The sequence below is a fragment of the Mesoplodon densirostris genome, chromosome X (assembly GCF_025265405.1).
Source record: "Mesoplodon densirostris isolate mMesDen1 chromosome X, mMesDen1 primary haplotype, whole genome shotgun sequence".
Classification (NCBI taxonomy): domain Eukaryota; kingdom Metazoa; phylum Chordata; class Mammalia; order Artiodactyla; family Ziphiidae; genus Mesoplodon; species Mesoplodon densirostris.
In genome coordinates this window covers 120,834,221-120,858,332 of record NC_082681.1, presented here as the reverse complement: position 1 = coordinate 120,858,332, position 24,112 = coordinate 120,834,221, and the positions used below count along the sequence as shown (strand labels likewise).

The 24,112-nt window shown below is 35.4% G+C and overlaps 1 protein-coding gene across 3 annotated transcripts in view; it reads right to left on the bottom strand.

The window, feature by feature from the left end:
* Nucleotides 1-24,112, bottom strand: part of RPS6KA3 (ribosomal protein S6 kinase A3) — a 111,272-nt gene that overhangs the window by 80,687 nt on the left and 6,473 nt on the right. The window contains exons 2-4 of one of the 3 annotated variants that reach the window (XM_060086279.1): nucleotides 8,232-8,325; nucleotides 7,203-7,239; nucleotides 1,358-1,414 (exon numbers count right to left, since the gene is read on the bottom strand). In XM_060086279.1, coding sequence (XP_059942262.1) covers nucleotides 1,358-1,399 — 42 coding nt within the window. In that variant the 5' untranslated portion in view covers nucleotides 1,400-1,414; nucleotides 7,203-7,239; nucleotides 8,232-8,325. The remainder of the gene's footprint in view (nucleotides 1-1,357; nucleotides 1,415-7,202; nucleotides 7,240-8,231; nucleotides 8,326-24,112) is intronic. The other 2 variants (XM_060086282.1, XM_060086281.1) reach the window with 2 other exon arrangements.

The following is a 24,112-nucleotide window of genomic DNA, read 5'->3' as shown; positions in this document are numbered from 1 at the left end:
ATAATCACTGTTAAAAAACGTAGGGGGAAAATATTTGCAAGATATATTATAGACATGGAGTTAACATCCAGAATATATACAGAGATCATACGGACCATAATGAGACAGTAAGTAACCCAAAAGAAAATTGGGCAAATACAAAAATACAAAGGCCAATAATGCATGGACACTTCACTAATAATCAAATGAGATGCAAACTGAAAAGAGAAAGTATGATTTATTTAGTGTGGCTCAAATTAAAAATAATTTCTGATAATATCTAGTGTTGAATAGGGTATGGTCAAACAAACACTCACATATAGTGAAGTTTTTACAACTTTTTGGTTTGGAGGGCAATCTGGCAATGCTTATTGAGATTTAAATGTTCATATCCTTTGTTCCAGCACATCCTTTTCTAAGACTATGTCCTACTGAAACACAAGTTCACAAAAATAAATGGGGGAAAATTATATTAAGTACAGGACATGCACAAAACAGAATACTATGCAACCATTTAAAATGAGGCAGATCTACATGTATTGTCATAAAAAGATGTTCAAGACATATTAAGTGAAAAAAGCAAGTGGCAGAGTATATATATTTTGTAAATATCAATAATAATTGTCTAATACACAGAACAAAATGATGATAATAACTGAGCTGCTAACAATGGTTTTCTTGTAAGAGGAAACAATTTATTAATTCATTTATTTAATATTTAATGAGTGCCTATTACGTGCCAGGCACTGGTCTAAGTGCTGGGGATTCAGGACTGAACCAAAAACACAAGATGAGGAAATGGTGAACAATCATTTTCAACGTTAAATATCTCCAAAAAATAATGACCTTCCTATTTATTTCACTAATAAATCTATGGTTAGTTTGCTTTTTTTTAAAGTTTTTTTTTTAATGAAAAACCTTCAACAATGTAAAGTAGTTTGTCTTGTCCTTCTCTTAAAATCAGTCTCATCAAACAGTTTTTAAAAATGTCACTGGCGGGCTTCCCTGGTGGCGCAGTGGTTGAGGGTCCGCCTGCCGATGCAGGGGACACGGGTTCGTGCCCCGATCCCGGAAGATCCCACATGCCGCGGAGCGGCTGGGCCCGCGAGCCATGGCCGCGGAGCCTGTGTGTCCGGAGCCTGTGCTCCGCAACGGGAGAGGCCACAGCAGTGAGAGGCCCGCGTACAGCAAAAAAAAAAAAAAAAAAAAAAAATGTCACTGGCATATTCAAGAATATATTTTGGTAAAATTAATGTGAAAGCATCAACAAGTTTCTAACACTGTAAAATCATTACTTTGTTCAGTTTAAAAATAAGAATACTTAAATTTTATGGTATCTGATTTATCTATATCCCTTATGATACAATATTTTACTTACAGTTTGTGGATTAATCTCCTCCTCTCCCATAGGTTCATCCATAATTTGCTGTCCATTCTGTGAAAAGTATAGCAAGTAGAAAGTTACCAAAACAGATCTCACATCAGTTTAAGTCAAATGAAGACAGATAAAACAAAACCGTATAGGAATATTTTCACCCCTAAAGGGTTCTAATGAAGTACACCACCATTTAAGTATGCAGTTGCCAATTTGCAACAGGTTGTGCTTCAAAAGTTAATGTGTAAATTGATCATTTAGAACCATAAAAATATTTTTTCCATGGAAATGATATAATAAATGATGGTTACCTTTCCAGGTAAGCCCTTGAGTTTAATAGTTAAATGCACTACAGTGGTCTTATTTAAACCTCACCAAACATTGTTTACAATACATTCTGTGTCAAAACACATTCTAAATTCCAACTCCATTGAAAATCAGGGCAAATGATTAATTATTTGGGGGAAAATTAAGCTAGGTCTCTGCATCAAAGAGATTCCAGATGGATTAAACATTTAAATGTCAAAAAGTAAAATTATACAAGTATTAGAAAAAAATACAGGTGAGTACTACTTATGAGCTAAGGAGGCAGAAATCATAAAGGAAAAAAAATGACATTTGAATCCATAAAAGTTTAAAACGTCTTCTGCCGGACATTAAAAAGATAAAGACAAATTGATTACAAAAAAATAAAAGCAACATATGACAAAGGGTTGGTATCCTCAATACATAAAGAACTTCATTTTACAAACCTGTAAGAAAAAACAATGAACCTCAACAGAAATGAGCAATAAGGGAAAAAAAGAGTTCAGCCTTAATGCTAATCAAAAAAATGCATTTAACCAAAAGATAGCTTTGCCTTTCAAATTGCTAACAATTTACAGAAAAAAATAACACCCAGTGCTAATACGGATACGGGGAAAAGAGCACTCTGGATATACTGCTGGAGAAAGTGTAAATCAGCACAACCCTTCAAGAAGGCAATCTAAGTCTGTATTTAAAAAACAAAAAGAGACACATAAAACTTTGAAATGTCCCATCATTTCAACTTTAAAAAAAAACAAGGACAAGTGTGCAAAGATGTACATATAAGAATGCTCACCATAACTTTTTCCAAAAAGAACTCCAAATTGTAAACCTAAATTCCTAACAATAGAGAACTAGTTAAATATATCATGGTACATCCATATAATGGAATACTATGCAGTCACTAAAAATGATGATAAAGATGTAAATTTATTGACATGGAAAGACAGTCACATGTAATAAGTGAAAAAAGCAGTTTACAAAACAATATGAATTGTAATGATCCCATTTTAAATAAATATATACATGTTTTAATGTATATATTTGTATGGGAAAAACTCTGGAAGGATATACACCAAAATGTTAACAGTGGCTATCTCTGAGTGGTAGAATTTTAGACAATTTAAATTGTTTGTTTTGCTTATTTGGATTTTCTAATGTGTCTACAATGTCTATGATGAATATGTATTATTTGTGTAATTAAAAACAAAACAAAACCAAAAGTCAGCTATACGTAATGTCTTCTCTAGTTCCCTCACTGGGAAAAGGAGTAAATGCCCCTGACCACTTGTTAATTCAACAAATGTACAAGGCTCTAAGCTAACCGTCTTTGGAGAATTATCAACTGGGAAATAAAAGGTAGCCCACCCATTACCCCACATTGCACATGAGACAGCTGCTCTGAATTTGAACTCCTCTCTCTACTCTCCCTATCTCTATTTATTCACCCAACCATTCATCCATCCATTTCATTTCATTCATGCTATGTTCTAGGCACCAAGCTGGAGATGAAAGGTTAATGAAACATGCCCCTATCCTAAAGATCCATCTTACAGGATCTCACAGGTCTACTGACTCTTAAAAAGGGCAACTTTCATTTTCAAACACTCAGAGTATGTTCCTAGGTTAGGGAATGCCCACACAATATTACAAAGCACAGAAATGGTGCCAAAATGCAGAAAAGGGGGAGGCAGGTATAAAATCTTTATTTTCCAAAGACACTTTCAGAGGCTATGTATTGCCCACTTCTTTAGTAAGGACTCAAATAACTCCAGGATACATCCTCTTAAAAGCCACAACCATTTATTCAACTGAACACTGATCATTTTCATCCAAACATTCCAGGCAAACATTAAACTAGCTCTTAAGAACATTGGTTTTGGAGTCAGACACCTAGATTCAAATTTCTGCTCTTACACTAATTATGAAGCCTTAAACAAGTTATTTAAACTATCTAAGCTCTACTTTCTTCATATGGAAAGTGGATATTGAAAAGTCTTATCTTCAGAGAGTTGTGAAGACTAAATGAGATAATGACATAAGACCTGTCACATAGTAAACGATCAAAGTTAGCTATTTTAATTATAGCCAAAATTCAATCACTCCCTCTGTGGCCCACCAATCTGCTACTTCTCCTGCATTTGCTCTTAGTAAATGGTATCATCATTAATCTAGTAGCCCAAAGTAGATTTTCTCATTAATTATACACAGTGTTCTCTTCCGATCGACACAGATCTACTCAATGGCTCCCCATTATTTGGCTTTTAGAACCCTTGGTTTAACTTGAGCTACATTTACATTTTCCATGGGAATATAATTTGAGAATCATCTGCTCCTTGTAATTTTCAATGCAAAGTAAGAATCACAGCTTATAACGTACTTTTTGGTGTGGTAGAAACAGCACTAAAATCAGAATTGGTAGACCAGGGGTAGAGTCCTAGGTCTGCCACTTAAAAGCTTTATGATTTGGGGCAATTCAGACTTTCTCCTACCCTATTACTTGATCTGTTCAAAATGGGGATACTTGCCCTGTCTACTCAAAGGGTTGTTGTTAAGCTCAAAACTGAGATAACTCATAAGAAAATACATTATAAACTGTAAGAAGCTGTGCCAATGCAAATTACTATTATTAAGGTAAGGTAGCTTCATGAGGATAAAATAATACTGCATAAAGACCTTTTGATCTTAGAATCAAAAAAAGTTTAGAATTGGTAAGGGATCTTGAAAGTTTTCTGTTCCAAATATACAAATATACTCATATCATATGCTTAAGTTCTTTCTATCCCATTCTCACCTATATTTGAACACTATCAGGACAAGAAAGAAGTATCTCACCAGGCAGCTTACTATACTATCTCAGAAAAAGCACTGGCTGCTCAATAATGCTCTTCTTCATACAGTAACTTTCCTCAAATGTAAATTCCCTTTAGGAGGATTACTAATACATGATGACTAACTTGCCTGTACTCTATCTACAAAGTTACAGAAGTAAATCTACAGCTATGACTATAAACTACCCCAAGTCTGTTCTTTTCTAGATAACTCGAGGTCCTTCAAACACTCCTTTTAGAAGATGAGACCACTTTCTTTTCTGAGCACACATCCAATTCATCTGAAAGGGTAGTAAAGAGAATTGTGTGCAATTAACATTGCAACCTTGATATGACCAATGCAGAGTAAAGTAAAGGGCATATCACCTCCCTTGTCCTACATAATAAACTTATATTAATGCAGTTCACATACGCATTATTTTTGGAATGTCCACAACACATTGCTCGGTCATACTACTTTTTTTTTTCCTGTTTTCTGTCTGTTACATCCTTGTTTTCTTCACTTACACTGCAACTAAGCCCTCTGTCCTCTATTCTGTACTTAGTCTCATGAATAAAACCTTACTTTAAATTTTTGATTCATCTTTTTCCAGTTCTGATTCATTGCTACAACCTCTATAGATTAGATTCCAAATCTGCCAATCAGCTACTTCACTATTTTCAGCTCCATGTAATCCATAAATTGTACAATGTATTTTCTTTTTTGAACTTTTCACCCAGCTAATCAATAGTGATATACTAACAAAACAATCTAAGAAAAAAAATTAAGTGAAACATGATCTAAAGGTATTTTATGCTCTTTTTGCAAAAACATCTACTTCCTTTCTGAGTTTACCAAAGATTTAAAATTTTGAACAATTTAATTTTTAAAGCAGGAAAATATAAAAGCTAATGTTATCCTACATACCAGTGAAGCTTTACCAAAACCGACCCAAAAAAGCACCTTTATTTCAACAAACCTTTTGTATCACTTTGCCAAAACAGGGATTCAAATGCTATCTAATAGAAATGAGTATAAAGTTACCTATGCAGCTAAGAATTTTCACTTTTGAAAAAGGACTCTCGACTTCACTAGAGATTAGGTTACATGGACCAGCAGTCTGACTCAATATTGTAATACTTATAGTTCCAAAAGTTCAAGGAATAATACCAATTAAACAAGAAAATTTATTTCTCTAATTTTAAGAAACAAATAGAAAAAAAACATGTGGTCTGAATCTGGCTAGTACCAGGTTTAAACCCCAGTTCTATCACTTACTACTGTAGTTACCTGACCTTGGGTAAGTTACTTAACATTTTGAGGCTCAGTTTCTTCATTTGTAAGATGCATATAATATCTACTTCACAGGGATGCTGTAATTAAAAGGACCCACCAAGGGACAGTAGATGCTCAGTAAATGCTACATCCTGTCCCCTCTTTGGCCTCAATTGACTGTGTAATATTTACATTTCTACAGTTAGCTTCCAAAGTGTAATGCAATAAAGAAGTACAAGAGAGTGTTGAGATACCTGTTTCACCACTTACTACAGCCAATTTCCTGCCAAGCAGGGTAGAAGAGATCATTCATATGTGTGATATATTTTTATACAATGTGGCTATAGAGTGAGTACAAATGCAAAAGAATAGTTTAAACGTGAGGCAAATGTATTTATCCTCTCTCATCCCACCATAATGCCTTCCAGCCAAAAAATCGCAGATCTTGGCAGACTGTACATATGCAAATATTATGTGAAATACTAGAAAAGGTTAGGAAATGCTAATCAAGCTTTACTCTGGTAGTCTGAAATGTGTAAAAGTCAAAAATTAGAATAACGTACAATATGGGCCTCAGAACAAATCAGAAAAAGGAGACTGTTAGCTTGAGTTTCAGCAGGTATTGTTTTCAACATTAACTTCTAATGTTGTGGTGTAAAATTATCACTTAAGATAATTTTCCTGCTCTTAAGGCGATAAACAATTCAAGTCAGTAGTTCTGAACGAAGGTTTCAGGACTTCTAGAATATCCCAAAGTATTTTAAGGAAATTTTTGAAATGTTAAAAATAAGAGTATTTTTCTAATTAAAAAAATTTTTATTTTAAGCAACCCTATTAAACAGATTGTTTTGTCATAATGGCATGTTACAACCACACACATTTCCAGGCTGTTTGGCTGTTTGATACCTCTGAAAAAATGCACTGAGTCCAGCAGGAGATCATCTTGTATAAGTACACTAGGACTAAAAAAATCATCTGTGATTCAAAAATGCTACCTTGAACTTAGTAGGACATATCATCTACTGACATCCTACTACCTGGAAATGAAATGTATATATAAACACTGGGAGAAAAGAATTCCTCACAGAGAACAGCTTAAAGTAACAGGAAGGGAGGAGGAAAAGAATGGGGCCAGAGCCCTAGTGTACTAATTTGGAGACCCAGGTTGTAGATATGAGCAAGAATCATGCCTTTTTCTTTTTTTCTTTACTGTCCTCAAGTTTCCACAAGTGTATCTGCCTTCCGAACTCCCTGATATCATTAGTTTTCCTGTCTAAAGCGTATGCCATAGGACTTCCGTGAAGATGCTGAGGATGAGGCTTGAGAAACCTCTCTAAGACTTCAGTTAAGATACCATCAAATTGTTCAGAATCCAAAGAATCTTCTATGCAATCACATTGAAACAATAAGAAACAAGCATTTTATATTCTTAATAAGGAATGTATATAATCCTTACCAATGTGACAGGATTAAGAATCAGCTCCTCATTTATCCTAAGGAAATATCAGAGATGTGCATAAAGACTTATGTACAGTGATATTCATCATACTCATTATACTGAAAAATAGAAAACAATCTAAATGACCAACAGGGGACTGGTTAAATAAATCAAAATACATCTATTCATATGTAGGAATACTATGCAATGATTAAAATCAGGGCCTCAAAGAAAAATCAATGATGCAAAAATATGATTGCAATATATTAAGTTAAAAAGGATACAAAACTAAATAGTATGATCCCAATTTTGCATACCCCCCTCCCAACATGTGTGCATGTAACTGGCAAAACATATATAAAATCTTATCAGTAGTTACCTGGGTCATAGGATTTTCTTCTTTGTACTGTATTTTCAAAATTATATGCATTTATTATATATTATTTTATAAAGAGAAAAACAATCAATGTAACTAGAAAAATCCATTTATTTCTAGTTAAGGTGCCCTTACATGTGCTTTGCTATTCCTCTAGCAACTAAAGGTCTGCTAGTACTCAGGACTATTCTATTTTCTAGACTAGGGTAGGAATGACCACTGGTTATATTTACATTATTAAGTTTTAGAGGAAACTTTCAGAAGCTTTTTTTTTTTTTCCTCTCTGATGGTTTCCTGTGGTTGTGGCCTCAGAAAATAGATACGTTTTTAGGCCTGAGTCCATCTCATTTTTTTGGAGTGTACCCCTAAGGGGAATTCTGCTTATGAAACAAGAGTATGTTGAGATAAGAATAAAGAAACGAAAACACGGTAGCCAAAATTAAATCTGCATTGTGAATAGCAAGTATTGGAACTGACACTGCAGAAAACAGAATCCATGCCAAGGAGGACAAACTTGAGTAAATGAAAAAAAAAATGAAAGAAAAGATTAAAAAACGATGGAGGACAGACATAGAAATAATCTATGAATAACAGATGCTCCTAAAGAAAAAACCCCAGCAGTTTAATCAATCAAAAGTATAAGAAAACTTTCCAGTTCCGGAAAAAAATACCTGAGACTGGAGACTGAGAAGGTTCAACAGAGATCATCAACACCAAGACATGTCCTGGCAAATGTTTTTAAATTTCAAGGATAAAGATATAATCCTACAAGCATACAAGCAGAAAAAAATAGGTTATTTTCAAAGAAACTAAAATCAGATTGACCTCAGATTTCTCCTCTGCAACAATAAAATGCCAGAAGACAATGAAGTAATGACTTACAGAGAGTTAAAAGGGAAAAGTTATGATCTAAGGATTTTATACCTTGTCCTACTTTTTCATGTACAAAGATCACAGGAAATTCTTCTTAGCTCTGCAAAGTCTTATAAAATTTCACCATCCTGGTAGTACCTTTTTTCATAAACTGTTCAAAGGTATGTCTTAGACCATTGAAAGAGAATCAAAATAAGAACTCAAGAATACTGAGGTAGGAAAGAATTGGTGAAGTATATTGATACCAACTTAATATCTAGAAATAACTGAATAAAATAACCCCAATAAAGGAGAAAGGGTCAATAATGAAGAATAAATAACTGATATAAGTATATAAACAATATAAACCTTTAGAAAGTTAAAGGTAAGATTTGTAACCTCAGGATAAATTAATGTGGACTCAAATTAAAAGAGGCAGTGGAAGAAGGGAGAAACTAAGATTCTAAATTCTCTGTCTTTCCTAAAAAGATATCTTAAAACCACTACTTTTAGTAACTACCTAATAAATATAAATTTTGGAATGCTTTGAAAAAGCATACAACAACCGAGAATTATACTTATTTATTGCAGTCCAAATCAGTGGAGAATATAATAACTGGCAGACTGTGAATAGTACTTTATGCAGGCATCACATTCAACCCTAAGCACGGAGGTAGGTATAATTACCCCTATTTTACAGATGAGGAAACCAAGGCTCAGCAAAGTTAATTTGTGAATGGCAGAGGCAAGATTCAAAGCCAAGTCTTTCCAGCTCCATAATTCTTTCTTCAATATTTCATAACCTCTTCAAACAAACAAATCCATAAGGCAGAAGAAAAAAAACCATAAGGAAAAGAATAAAAAACTTAAAAATAGGATGACAAATAATTCCAAAAGTAATAATGTAAGAAATGTAAAGTATCTAATTAAAACAAAGTGTCTTACTGGATATCGGATGCTATTACAGAATTATTGATGTTTTTATGAGTGATGATGGTATGTTCGATGTTTATAAAAGTCTTTATCTTTTAAGTAATATAAACATAAATATTTATGTCTGGATTGATGTATCTAGGAGTAGCTTCAAAATAATCCACTGGAGCCAGGGAGGGGAAGAGAGAAAGTAGTGTGTGTGATGGGGAATACAGATGAAACAAGACTGGCCATGAGTTGATAATCTTTGAGGCTGGTCTATGGAAATATGGTGGTTCATTATACTATTCTCTCTACTCTGGTATGTGTTTGAAATGCTTGATAATAAAAATTTTAATAGTCTTAGGTTATATTTTTAAGAAGCTTAAAAAATCCACACCAGTATTTACTGCTTTAAAGAGAAAGCCAAGCAAAAACAGGTAAGCATAGAAAAGCATAAAGAAAAAGAAGAAAGCAAGTGTATGTATTATTAAGGACAAAAATAAAATGTGAAGCAAAAAACCTTAAGCTGATTAAATAAAAAGGTGATTCGATTTGGACTAAAAATATAATTAGCACTTAATACATACAGTAATAATAATTGCTATCATTTACTGAGCAATTACTGCACACCAGGCAAGTACATCTTTGATGCTTCTAAGAACTCTGTGAGGCATTATCACTAATTTACAAATGAGGACATTAAGCCAAGATGGGTATGTCAATCTTTTAAAGCACTGTATCCTCAGCCCCTAGCAAAATGCCTGGCTGGCATACAGTAAGTGCTCAATAAATATTTGTTGAATAAATGAAAAAGTCTAATATCCTGCCTAAAGCAAATAAGTAGAGCTTAAATTCAAACCTAACTCTGATTCTAAAACCCCTACTCTTAATCACATTTAAATCTTTTCATAATATTTCATAGTAAGAGGGAAGATGTTTATTTCCTTTTGTGTATGTTTCTGTTTGTCAGATTTTCTACAATCAGCCTGAGTAACTTTTTTCAAATAAGTCATTAAAAATAATAAATGCAAAATAGTACTGAACACTTAATCACTGACTAACCTAACCACAAAACACAAAAGGAGATTTCTGGGGACTGTAACATGAAATAAAGGGACACAAGTGGAAGGGGAAATTTTAGCACACTAACATCAACTAGCATAATGAATAAAACAGGACAAAGCATTTGATGTGACTTACATTAGAATAGGTAGATACTGAATTTTATAATGTAAAAAGAATATGGGTTCAAGTTATCTATGAAAAGTTATAAAAGACTGACCATGCTCTAGGCCATGAAGTAAATCCAAAATTCTTAAAAGCAGGAACTGTACAGATATTTTCTGATTATGATAAAAAACTGAATAAGGAAATAAAGCACTCATTCAGAAATCAATATTATTCTAAATAACTACTGGCTCAAGGAAATAAATAATAACAGCTATCATTTATGCAATGCTTATTTTGTTCAAAGTACAGTCAGTGTTGGCTATGTTGCATATATTCTCTCATTTAATCCCAATTAATCATTAATAAACCATGAGGGATGTTATTATATAGAGAAGAAAAAACTTAGGTTGAGAATTAGTAACTTGTCCAAGATCACAGAGGTATTAAGTTTGCGGATAAGACAACTGAACCCAAGTCTGAATCCAAAGCTCACACTACGACACAGAAATGATGTCGTATTACTGTTAGAATTCAAGTATAGGCATCTAGCTGTGCTCATTTTTCTCTATTTATAAAATAAAATTTTGTAATAAAAAGTGGAGAAAACTACAACTCTTCCTTAACACATGTTCTGAAAATGTCCGTTTGTTAAATACACTACACTAAGAAGGTAATGGTTCATTTTTCTAACGTATCATTGATCCGACATAATGTTGCAAATTGCATAATCTCCTAAAAGAGACTCCTTTGAACATATTCATATTCTCGAGAGGGCAATTAAAAAGGAAGAAACCACAAAATCAGATAAAGTAGGGAATATAAGGTAAACATGATCGCCACTAAATTTATTTCTAAAAAGTCACTATTTTCTGGTACTTATCTTCAATCCGTAAGAGTTCAATGGAATCTTAGCCAGCACGGATTTGAATCCACCACTAACTGTGGGCAAGCCCTTAAAGCCTCTCTGATTTGTGGTTTCTTCATGCATAAAATATGTGGATATCTAAGGGCTCTTCCAGCTTGAAAATGTTATAATCCTGTAACTTTAAGGATTAAAAGTATTTAAAATTTTGTGGGGTTTTTACACCTGAGGAAATTACTAATTCTGTATTTAAAGCTGTTTTGTACGTTATTTCTAACTCAAATTCCTTCTTTCTTTTCTGCACTTGGATACAAAAGTGGTACCTTTGAATCCAAGTGTAAACAAGGATAATACCAAAGAATGGATTGTAACAAATGCTGTCACCTGAAAGAGAAGTACTAACAAAGAGAAAATAAATGAAACATTGTTTTTCTGTGTAGATTAAGGAACCTAAAGCAATTTTATAATTTCCACAATCCAATCTTACTAGTCTTATTTTACTAGTAAAGTGTCAACTTATTTTTTAAGCTCCTCTGTGTACTCCCAATGCTATTTCTGCCTTCCTAACACCTTCAAACCCCACCTCTTAGTACCACATGGAGTTGGCAGTGTTTCCCAAACCTGTGTGATGATCAGAATCACCTAAGATTCCTGTTAATAATACACTACCTGGCCTTACCTCAAACTGAAACTGAATCAGAAGTTCCAGAAGCCCCGTGGCTCGGTATTTCATTTTTTAAACAGGCACCTTAGATGACTCCTCTGATTAGGTAAGTCTGGGAAATCACAGTGTAGAGAAAAGATCATGGGCTTTGGAGCCTGACATACCAAGTTTCAGAACCTGGCTTTGCCCTTTATTATAGGTGTGACTTTGGGCAAGCTACTTAACATGAGTCTCAGTTTTCTAATCTACAAGATTTGAATACCAGTTATGCTGGAGGTTGTAATAAAGTTTAGTACGCTTAGCCATGCTGGGTGCCCAGTAAGTGTTAGCTTCTCTTTCCTCCTGCTCATCTTGCCAGAGGAATTGACAAATGCAAATACTTGAGAGTATTCTGATGAGTCCCTTACCCTAATGGGTCCACTTCCATTTCTAGGGCTAAAAATCTGAGTACTAGATAATTCATTAATACATTACTTGGTTTGGCTAATTTAAGTCTTAGGAAAAAGTCTAATAATTTCTTCTGGTTTCCAGAGGCTTAGTGAAGTCCTTCTATCTAAAACAGATACACCATGATGCTGAGCTTCAAAGCCCAAGCTTTATTTGCTATGTGACTGTGGCAAAATTACCTGAACCTGTTTCCTCATCGGCAAAACAAGTGGTGCTTAAATGTTTGATGAACTGAACCCAACATGTGTTACTGATAACATAACTGTTAACTAAAAGTCACTTTAATTAAACATACACACAGTCTTACAAACATTCTTAAGAACAAAACGACAGCAATAATAGCTTGCCAGTAAGTGAAATGAGACAGAATAGGACTTGCTCAAATACACAATAAAAAAGAGCTTAACAGCCAAGCAATATCAACTGTACCTTAACACAAAGTGTACTAGACAAGTTTGGAACTGAACTTACTTAGGAAAAAACAATCCAAACTACTCACTCATTAAATATATATACATATATATATATTTAAAAGTACCATAGGCATAAACACAACCAGGCAGCAAGGTTTATTTTTGGAAAAATGAGAAATATAGTTTATAATTACAGCTCCATAATGAATTCTAGCTGTATATGTATTAAGCATAAACACTATTAATAAGAGCACTCTACTAAAAATTGTTAGTATTAACCGTCCAGATAAGCTACAAAATAAAAGAAACCTAAAGAAATTAGAAAAAAACTAAAAATCTGGGAACATCCATTCAAGACAGAGGAAAAGTTACCCTCAATTTTAAAAAAATAAACAAGATAATAACAAACCTCAAATCCTACTGAAAGTAATTTAAAGAACCATAGCTTTTCTCTCAACTTATTTATTCTTTAATACAACTATTTTCTTTCATTTAGTTCCTGCCCTTTGCTTATGTTTATTTCCAGACATTTAATATTTTTACTGCTATTTTGAAAGAGATCTTTTTCCCATTATCATTTCTAACAAGGAAAACTATGTATTAATTTTTAAATATATATTGTTTAATACCACCTTATTAGACCATCGTTAGTTTTCACAAACCTTTTTAGTGGTTTCCTTAGATTACCTAAATAGATGATTATATCATCTATGAATAGTTTTCTTTTATCCTTCTTTTGAATACTTTTTGATTTTCTTGTCTAACTTCATTAGCAAACTCTTCTAGAATGTAAAATAGAGGTGAAAACAGCAGGCACAATTTTAATGATTGCCCATAATATGTCTCCATCAAGCATGATGGTGGCTACTGGTCTGACACTATTTTTTAATAATGTTAAGGACACACCCTTTTATTCCTATTTTACTGTTTTTAATTGAGAATAGACACTGAATTTTATCTAATGCTTTCTCAACTTTTTTCCTAACTTTTAAATTAGAAATGATTATATATTCACAGGAAGTTGCAAAAATAATAGAGAGGTCCCATATACCTTTAACCCAGTGGTTACATCTTACACAACTTCCTGCCAAGACCAGGAAATTTATACTGGTACAATGCCCAGACCTTACTCAGATATCACTGGTTTTACAGGTTCTCGCGTGTGTGCGTGTGCGTGCTCATTGTTACACATTTTATCACATGTATAGGCTCCTGTATCTACCACCAGAGTAAAGATACCAGTTCTTCGCCATCAGGATCCTGCGTGTTGCCCCTTTACATCCACCTCTCTCCCACCCTTCTTCCTACCCCTGGCAACCACTAATCTAGTCTCCAATTTTGTCATTTCAAGAATGTTATATAAATGGAATCATATGGTATGTAACTTTTTTCCACTCAGCACGAATTCCCTGAAGATTCGTCCAAGTTGTTGTGTGTATCAATAATTCATTCCTTTTAGTTTAGTAGTATTCCAGTATTCCATGGTGTGAACATACCACAGCTGGTTTAACTCTTCACCCGTTGAAGGACATTTGGTGTCTAACTTTTGGATATTACAAATAAAGCTGCTATGAACATTTGTGAACAGACTTCTATGTGGACATACATTTTCATTTCTCTGGGATAAATGCCCAGGAGTGCAACTGCTGGGTTATATAATAAGTGTATGTTTAGTTTTTAAAGAGATGACCAAACTATTTTCCAGAAAGGCTGTATCATTTCACTTTCCCATCAGCAATGTATGAAAGATCCAGTTTGTCCACATCCTCACCAATACTAGGTACTCTCACTATTTTTCATTTTGGGTATCCTAAAAGGCATGTAGAGATATCTCATTGTGGTTTTAATTTTCATTTCTCTGATAGCTAACCATGTTGACGTCTTCTCATACGCTTATTTGCTATCCATATATCCCCTTTGATGAAATGTCTGTTTGTCTCTTTTGTCCAGTTTCTAACTGGACTATTTGCCTTTGTTACTGTTAAGTTTTGAGAGTTCTTTATATATATTCTAGATACAAGTCCTGTCTCAGATATAGGTGTGCAAATACTTTCACCCAATCTGTGGCTTGTCTTTTCATCCCCTTAACAGGATCTTTTTCATAGAGTGAATATTTTGAATTTTGATCAAGTCCAATTTATTATTTTTTTCTTTTATGGATTGTGCTTTTGGTGTCTGGTCTATGAACCCTTCACTTAGCCCCCAGTCCTGAAGATTTTCTCTTATATCTAAGTTCTAAATGTTTTAGAGTTTCCACAATCCATTTTGGATTAATTTTTGTATAAGGTGTGAGGTTTAGGTTGAGGTTCACTGTTTTACCTATGGGTGTGTAATTGCTCCAAGCACCATTGTTGAAAAGGCTATCTATTTTTCCTTCATTGAATTGCATTTGCACCTTTGAAAAAAATCAGTTGGCCGTACTTGTTTGGGTCTATTTCTGGGTTCTCCATTCTGTTCCCCTGATCTATGTATTTATCCCTTCACCAATACCACAGAATTTTGATTACTGAAACTACTTAGTAAGTCTAAAAGTTGGGTAAAGTGATTCCTCCCACTTTATTTCTATCCTGTTTTGGATATTTTCGTTCCTTTACCTTTGCATATAACTTTTAGAATACGGTTGTGTTAAACCTATAGAAGAATTTGGGGAGAACTGACATCTTTACTATGTTGTGTCTTCTAATGTATGAACATGGTAGACCTCTCCATTTATTTAGAACTTTGATTTCATTTAACAACATTTTTGAGTTTTCAGCACACAAGCCATATACATGTTTTGTTAGATTTATACCTAAGAATTTTTTTAAGCAATTACAAATGGAACTATGTTTTTCATTTTGGTTTCCACACAGTCATTGCTAGTATATAGAAACACTACTTTTGTGCGCTGATCTTGTATCTTACAACTTTGCTGAACTCATCAGTTCTAGATTTACGTAGATCCCTTGGGATTTTCATTGGAGAGCTCATGCCACTTGCAAATAGAGACATTTTTATTTCTTCCTTTCCAATCTGTATGTCTTTAATCATGTGTTTTGCACATTATTAATATTTTTCTTCAACTTTAATATGGTGGACTACATCAATTGATTTTTTGAATACTGAACCAGTCTTACACCCCTGGAATACAACCCACTTGGTCATGCTGCATACTTCTTTTTATATGTTGCTGGATTTGTTTTGCTACTATTTTGTTGAGGATTCTGTGTCTATATTCTTAAGGGATACTGATGTGGAGTCTTCTTTTCTGTACTGTCTTTAGGTTTTGGTATCAGGGTGATACTGGCCTCAAAAAATGAGTAGTGATATGCTTCCTCTTCTATTTTCTGGAAGAGAATGTGTAGAATTCATGCTATTCTTGATGTTCCAGATCCTTCTTTTATCATTTCTTTTCTGCTTGAAGAACTACCTGTAGTCATTCCTTCACAGTCTGTTACAGACACATTCTCTTAGCTTCCCTTCACCAGAGACTGCTTTGATTGCACCTTCATGCTAGAAGGATATTTTCACTGGGTACAGAATGCTGGGTTGCCAGATCTTTTCTTTCAGAACTTAAAAAACAGTGTGCCATTTCCTTCTGGCTTCCATGGTTTTTAATGTGGGATCTACTGTCATTTGAATTATTATTCCCCTATAGGTAATAGTTCAGTTCTAACTGCTTTTAAGATTGTCTTTTAGTTTGATTTAGAAACAAATTTTAACTGTGGTAAAATACACCTAACACGAAATTTACTGTCTTAACTATTTTTTAGTATACAGTTCAGTATGTTAAGTATATTCACATTGTTGTGCGACCAATCTCCAGAATTTTTCATCTTGCAAAATTAAAATTCTATACCCATTAAACAATTTCACATTTCCGAAGGTTTGATTTTTATGTGCCTAGGTGTGGATTACTTTAGTTTACCTTATTTGGAGTTCAATCAGCTTCTTGAATCTGTAGGTTTACATCTTTTGCCAAACTGGGGAAATTTCAGGCATTATTTCTTCAAGTCCACCTTTTTTCTCTGCTTCTGAAACTGTGGTGACATGAATATTAAATCTTCTGTTAATGTTCCCAGGCCCCTGAGACACTCTTCATTTATTTTTACTCTGCTATTCAGACTGAGTAATTTCTATTACTCTATCTTCAATTTTATTGATTCTTTCCAGTCACCTCCTTTTTTTTTTTTTTTTTGGCTGCACCGCATGTGGGATCTTAGTTCCCTGACCAGGGATCGAACCTGAACCCCCTGCAGTGGAAGCACACAGTCTTAACCACTGGACTACCAGGGAAGTCCCTCCATTCTTCTATTGAGCCCATGTAGTAAGTTTATTTCAGTTATTGCATTTTTCGGTTCTAAAGTGTTCATTTTCTGCTTTATTTCTTTTCTGAGACTAATTTTTCATTTGTTTCAAATGTGTTTGTGGTTGCTCACTAAAGTATTTTTATGATGGCTGTTTTAAAATCCTTGTCAGACAATTCTAATACCTGAAGCATCTCCGTGCTGGTATCTGGTGCCTTTTTTCTCATTCATGATGCAATTTTCTTGGTTCTTAGTGTAAGTGAACTTCAGCTGTATAATGGACATTTTGGAGATTTTAAGACTCTGGATCCTATTTAATCTTTTTTAGCAGGCAGTCTACCAGTTGAGGTGCAGTGTGAGGGCAGGGTGAGTGTGTATGTTCAGCTTCCTGCTGGGCTCCGCCAACACCACCCTGGCAAAAGTGGAGCAATGACTCACACTGCTTTTTTGCAGATGGGTGGGATGGAAGTTCAGCTTCACTCTTGCTCCCAGTGAAAGTGGGGCACCAACCCATACCACCTCATTGCCTCTGAGTAGGGGTGCAAGCTCAGCTCCCTGACAGACCCCACTGACAATAGGGAGAGGGGAAGTGGAGGGCTGACTCACACTGCTTCATTGCTGCAGGGTAGCGTGGAGTTCAGCAGAGTTCAGCGGAGTTCAAGGTAGACTTCAGCTCCCTGAAAGGCCCAGCTGACAATAGGAGAGGGAAGAGGGAGAAGTGGGGTGCCAATCAGCCCTGCCATCCACCACTCTGTTCCACCTTGTAGATGCCAGATGGGGGTGGCATCTGGGCCCTACTGCATCAGCAGAGGGGGGAAGCAGCGTTGACCAGGCCACCTCCAACCATCTTGTTCTGCCTTGTTGATGCTGGGTGAGGGTGGACCTCACTGACACAGGGCAGGGGGAGGCTTAGTGGGGACTAGTCCTGCCTCATACCACCTTGTTATGTCTCATTGCTTCCAGGTTGGAGTGGAGGCTCAATTGGCTGCTGGACCCCACTGACACTACCCTAGTGAGAACACCACCTCCTTCTGTAGGGAGTGGGACAGGGGTGGTGGTGAGGGAATATCAGGTCCCTGCACAACATGCCAAAGCCACTGAGCAGGGGGAATCAAAGTGCTATTTGTTTTTGCTAGGCAGTGAAGGGGAGAAGGGGCGATTAGGTCCCTGATCTGCCCAGCCAACACCACTGGGTAGAGGAATCCAAGCACTGCCACTTGCTTCTTAGAAGTAGGGTGGGGTTTTTCTGTTGGTGTTTGGCTACAGTAGGGTGGGTATTGACAAAAAGGTTTACTGTTGTTAGCCCACCCTTTCTTTAGTCATCTGGCTAAAGAGAACAGGCTTTTCTTGGAACCTTTTTTTTTTTTTTTTTTTTTTTTGCGGTACATGAGCCTCTCACTGTTGTGGCCTCTCCGCTGCAGAGCGCAGGCTCCAGATGCGCAGGCTCAGCAGCCATGGCTCAGCGGCCATGGCTCACGGGCCTAGCTGCTCCGCGGCATATGGGATCTTCCCGGACCAGGGCACGAACCCGTGTCCCCTGCATCGGCAGGCGGACTCTCAACCACTGCACCACCAGGGAAGCCCTGGAACCCTTTTTTGTCTGCGCCTGTTGGTGGTTCCAGGTTGGAGGCTTTTACAACACCCTGTCCAGGATATATGGGAGGCAATAAGAACACCCAGGGAACTCACATTTGTGTCATTCCTTTAATCCCTAAGTCTGTAGGCAGTCTGCTTTCTAATTTCCACCTTTCAGTGTGTTCCTGTACTTGTTTGTTGTGATGTCTTAGGTGTTTTAGTTGTAAAGGAAGACCTAGGAGGAAAAGGACTCCTCCATCTTGGCAGAACCAGAAGTCTCTGCCAAGTGATTAATTTTTATGTTGAAAATAACATTTTGTGTGTGTCTGTGTGTGTGTGTGTGTGTGTGTTAAAAGAAACTTTATTGGGTGTTTGGGGTAATGACATTTATTTTCTAGGTTTCCACATTATGGTTAAAAATGCACTATGGGAAACTGCTATAACATCATAGATCAGAACTTTCCCCTAAAGTTCTGATTATGTTTATATAATTCCTGGCTAATTTAGCTTGCTTCATGTTATTCAACTGCCTGTCCACCTCAGTACTTTCACACTATAATATTCCAAAGGAAAGAATTCTATCTCATTCATTATCACCTAGTACTATACCACATAAATTCAGAACAGCCAGGGAGAAAAGATCACTTTAAAACTCATTTTGAGCTCCTCTTTTTAATAATCCAAGGCAAATCTTACTTTTAACTTGTCTGTGACATTTCTCTCTTTAAGTAACCCCCCTTACTGCTATCAACATCCATTGTGATAGTTATTCTTCTTGAATTACACCAAGAGCCAGCAGGAACTTGAAGGAAAGAAGGCCAACAGGGGTTTTGCTTTGCATTTTCACTACTTTAAATGAAACATCTGTATATCTCACTTTAAGAGATGGATCCTTGAAAATTCATTTATTTGTTGACTTATATTTAATTTCAGAGACTCTAGACTTTTTGTTTTGACTGACCTTCAATTAATTCCTGTACTCTTGCTTTAAATAAGAAACTATAGAATAGTATAACAAGACTGAGGAGACTGTAAGGAAAAATATCACTGCCTCAATTTTTGCTTTCTTTGTATAATTTTTTTAATAATTAATCTTTTAACTCTTTGCTGTGTTCGTCTAGAAACTCTGCTCTGGCTGGGAGAAGGTGTGGCCCAGGTGAAATAGGGCTCTATTCACCCAACTGGAAAGCCATTGTTCTAGAAAAAGCTTTTTACTTATCACATCTAAAAATAAAGGAAATCTTTTAAAAGTACAAACTGAAACTAAGTTTTCTGAGAACTATGTATATAATACGACACCGATAAGGATCTTATATATCAGCATTAGAGCAAAACTCCGTTTAAGTCCCTAAATCAGCAGCAAAATAAGCACAAGAACTATGGATACGAGTAGACAATAAGCACATGAAAACATCCTTCACATTCCCAGTCATTAGAGAAATGTAAATCAAAACCACAATGAGATACCACTTTCAAACACACTAGGGTGGTTATAATGAAAAAAACAATAACAAGTGTTGGTGAGGATGTGGAGAAACTGAAACCCTCATGCATTGCTGGTGCGAATGTAAAATGATACAAACAAGTTGGAAAACAATTTGGCAGTTCTTCAAAATATTAAATATAGACTTACCATATGACGCAGCAATTCCACTCCTAGGCAAACACCCAAGGGAACTGAAAACATGTTCACATAAAAACTTGTATACAAATGTTCACAGCAGCATTATTTATAATACCCCCAAAATGGAAACAATCCAAATGTCCACCAACAGATAAATCGATAAACAAAACTGCTATAACCACACATTACTCAGCCATAAAAATGAAGCACTGACACATGCTACAACATTGATGAACCCTGAAAACATTATGTTAAGTGAATGATGTCGACACAAAGGCCACATATCATATGATTCCATTAACATGAAATGTCCAGAATAGGCTAATCTACAGAGACAGAAATTAGATTATTAGTTGCCAGGGGCTGGGGGAAGGAGGGAATAGGGAGTGACTGCTAATGAGTATGGGATTTGGGGAGTCATGAAAATGTTCTGGCATTAGATAGTGGTGATGGTTGCACAACTTTGTGAATATACAAAAGACCACTGAATTGCAGACTTTACAAGGGTACAATTTTGTGGTATATAAATCATATCTCAATTTTTAAAAAGATTAACTAGGGCTATTTAACCTAAGAATTAAAAAACCCAAGGGGGGAAAATAGTCACCAATGATCAACGTTTCTTTAAATTTCCTTTTCTTTTACTGTAGCAAGATAATTGGCAACTTTTTCAGGTTGTGCCAGATCCTGTTTTCTGGCACTCTGAGGGAAGGTCAAATAGATTTTTCTGAAAAGAAGATGCAAATATAAAGAGGTAATGATTTAATAAGCTGCAATTAAAAAACAGAGCACAGTTACTCAAGCACACACCTAGAGGTTTCTGTATGGAGAGGTGTTAAGTTACATCTGGGCAAACCTCCTTTTTCAAGTACAGTAGTTTTGTTTCAAATTCTCACTTGTAAGATAGTTGTTTAGAAATCTCAAAAAAATTTCCCATACGATGTCACATATGATGCTGTTTCTCAGGCCAGCTCACAAAAGCTTATTTTACCCATGCTGTATTTGGAGAGTAATATCAATTTTGCTTTTCTAAGTCTCCCTATACGTTCCCATGAAAACATCTGCTCCATACTAACCACCTGGACCCTTTAGCCCTTAGGAGGAGATGTCATCTAGACCGAGTCACTCACCTCTATGCTGTTTTCAACCAAAGCAGGGCAGTCTAGTGGAAAATCAGTGGGATTGCAATCCGCGAGACTTGGTGTTTGAATCCTGCCTCCTCCACTTAATAGCTGTGCCACCATGAACAAGTTACTTAACCTCTCTAGGCTTCAGTTTCCCCACCTGTAAGTTGAGGTTAATTACATCTACCTCATTCAATTTCATATACACAAAGAGTCTAGTTAGAGAGGGCATTCAGTATATGTTAATCTCCAAGATGAACCAATCTACTTTCCCAGTATTAATTAGCACAGTATAGTGAACAAAATGCACCAATTCTGATAGCTAAATTTACCCAATGCTTCGATGTTATCACTTGAATGAGAAATGTCACTGTGAAGTTAGTAAAGTTGTAGAAAGTGCAGAATGGTTATTTGAGGGGCATGTACCACTTAGGAGGACTTATCAAAATCTTCAGGGTAGAAGAGAGACAAGACGAAGCTGATTAAACATAATTTGAAAAAGCATATTAAATATGTTTTTAATTTAGAAAAAGCTTTAGCCTATTAATTTCAAACTACAAGTAAGAAAAGGTAGAGTTGAAAAACACTGGTGTAGAAAAAAAGGGTTCAGTTTGTGCTAATTCTATAATCTAGAACTGTGCTGTTCAATGTGGTAGCCAATAGCCACAGATGACTATTAAAATTTAAATTAATTAAAGTTAATTTAAAAATTCAGTTTCTCAGCCATACTGGCTACATTTCAAGTGCTCAGTAGCCACACATGTGGCTGGCTAGTGGCTACTGAATGGTACCCGTCTAGAAGCTGGGTTTTTTAAGTGAATCTTTCCTATTATTTTATATTCTTTTCAGGTAGACTCCTCTGCTCCTAAATGTGAAGAAGTGAAATAACATCCTGGGTAACTGAGGTTTTTAGTAGAGATTCTACAAGATTTCTGGAGTGAAGATTTCTCCCAAAACATTGCACTTGAGGTGCACTTCAATCTATTAATGTCAAAATGAACTTTTGTTTCAGGCTATCATTTGCCATCTGCTTCTAACACATATCAAATGACTGAACCAAGTTTCCTATAACAAGTTTTGTGGGCCAAAGGATTAGAGGCAAGCTCACAGAAATCTAGATGACCAGGTCAGACATGAAGATGAGATCATCATCATATGTAACATTATAAAAATCAATTAACATGGTGGATAAAACAATTAATTTTTAAGGTATGTAAGAAACCATGGATAGAGTATTAGTTAAGATGGGCAAATCTGATTTAAGTTATGCTACTGCTGTAATTCTATTTATACTAATAGAGGGGAAGACTGATAGGAAGTATAAAAGCGCTTTTGGATTTACACATAAATGTAGGGTTATCTAATATTCAGGAAACTAGCATTATTTCATGAAAAAACAAAACAAAACACAAAAATACCCTCCAAAAGACAATGTGGAGAGCTGACTCCAGGTGGGGCAGTAGGCTAGCTTCCTGATCTTTAGTTCATTCACATTCCTTTCTAGCTGACACCTTCAAGACAAGAAGGTAAATATTCAGAGTAGGTAATGCCAGTAATTGAGCTATTCCGTTATGGTATGCTGAAGCATAAAATCACTGTTTGTTAGTAGGTAATACGCCCCTCGAATACCCCTGACTCCAGAGGTATGTGTATATGATGGGCAGAGATCAGAAAAAGGGTGAGGAAGTCATTTTACATTATTGGTAAGCTGTAAGTGTAAATTTTTTTTTAAAGATGAAGTAACAATGTTCCCAAGTTAAAAACAGCTGCATCAAAATGTCATTAACCCTAGCTGTTTTCTAGTAACTTCAAGTTTGAAGCAATTAATTAAAAAAGAATGGGAGAAGTAGACAGATTGACAGCAGCATAAAATAGCAAATGATAAGAGTTTTTTAAAACTATGAATATTAAAAATAAATTACAGAGTAAGTCCATGAGGGAGCCATTTAGTAGGGGCAATTAGCTTGATATTAAGGTAGAATATGACCATTACCTTTCAAAACACTGAATTTTAAAAGTTTAAATTATTTAAAACTTTTATTTAAACTACTGCATTTAAATTTTTAGTCCACTATTAAGATGGAAAATTGTTACACAAATTAATTTAGAAAGACTCCAATTCAAAATGAAACAAAAACTCTTGTTTGACAGTTACAGAAAAAAAGATTTGATACAGTCAATTAAACATTAACAGCTTGTTTCCAGGCAATACTGGATCATGTTACTGTAGTTATCAGACTTTCCAAAACTGTGTTCTGCAAAGCACTTGTGTCCTTTGAGACTTCAATAGATGGTTCATGAAAAAGGGGTGCTGACATCAAGTCTCAAATGCTGTGAGCTATTTCCTTTTTGCAGATTCAGCATGTACATCATCATCTTAAAAGTTCTAAGATGTTATGCAGTAAAGACACTGGTCAGATCTCATTTAATTCCACAATCCCCAAATTTATTTGATTATGTCAGGCTCCTTTGGTTTTTTTGGAGGGAGAAGACGGTTGTTGGGGCACAGACACACTTTGAAAATTTTCAGAGACTTCTCAGTTGAAAATACCATGTGTACTATTGAAAGTTCCTTAAGTACCAGTATCACATAACAGAACAAAATCCAAAGGATTGAATT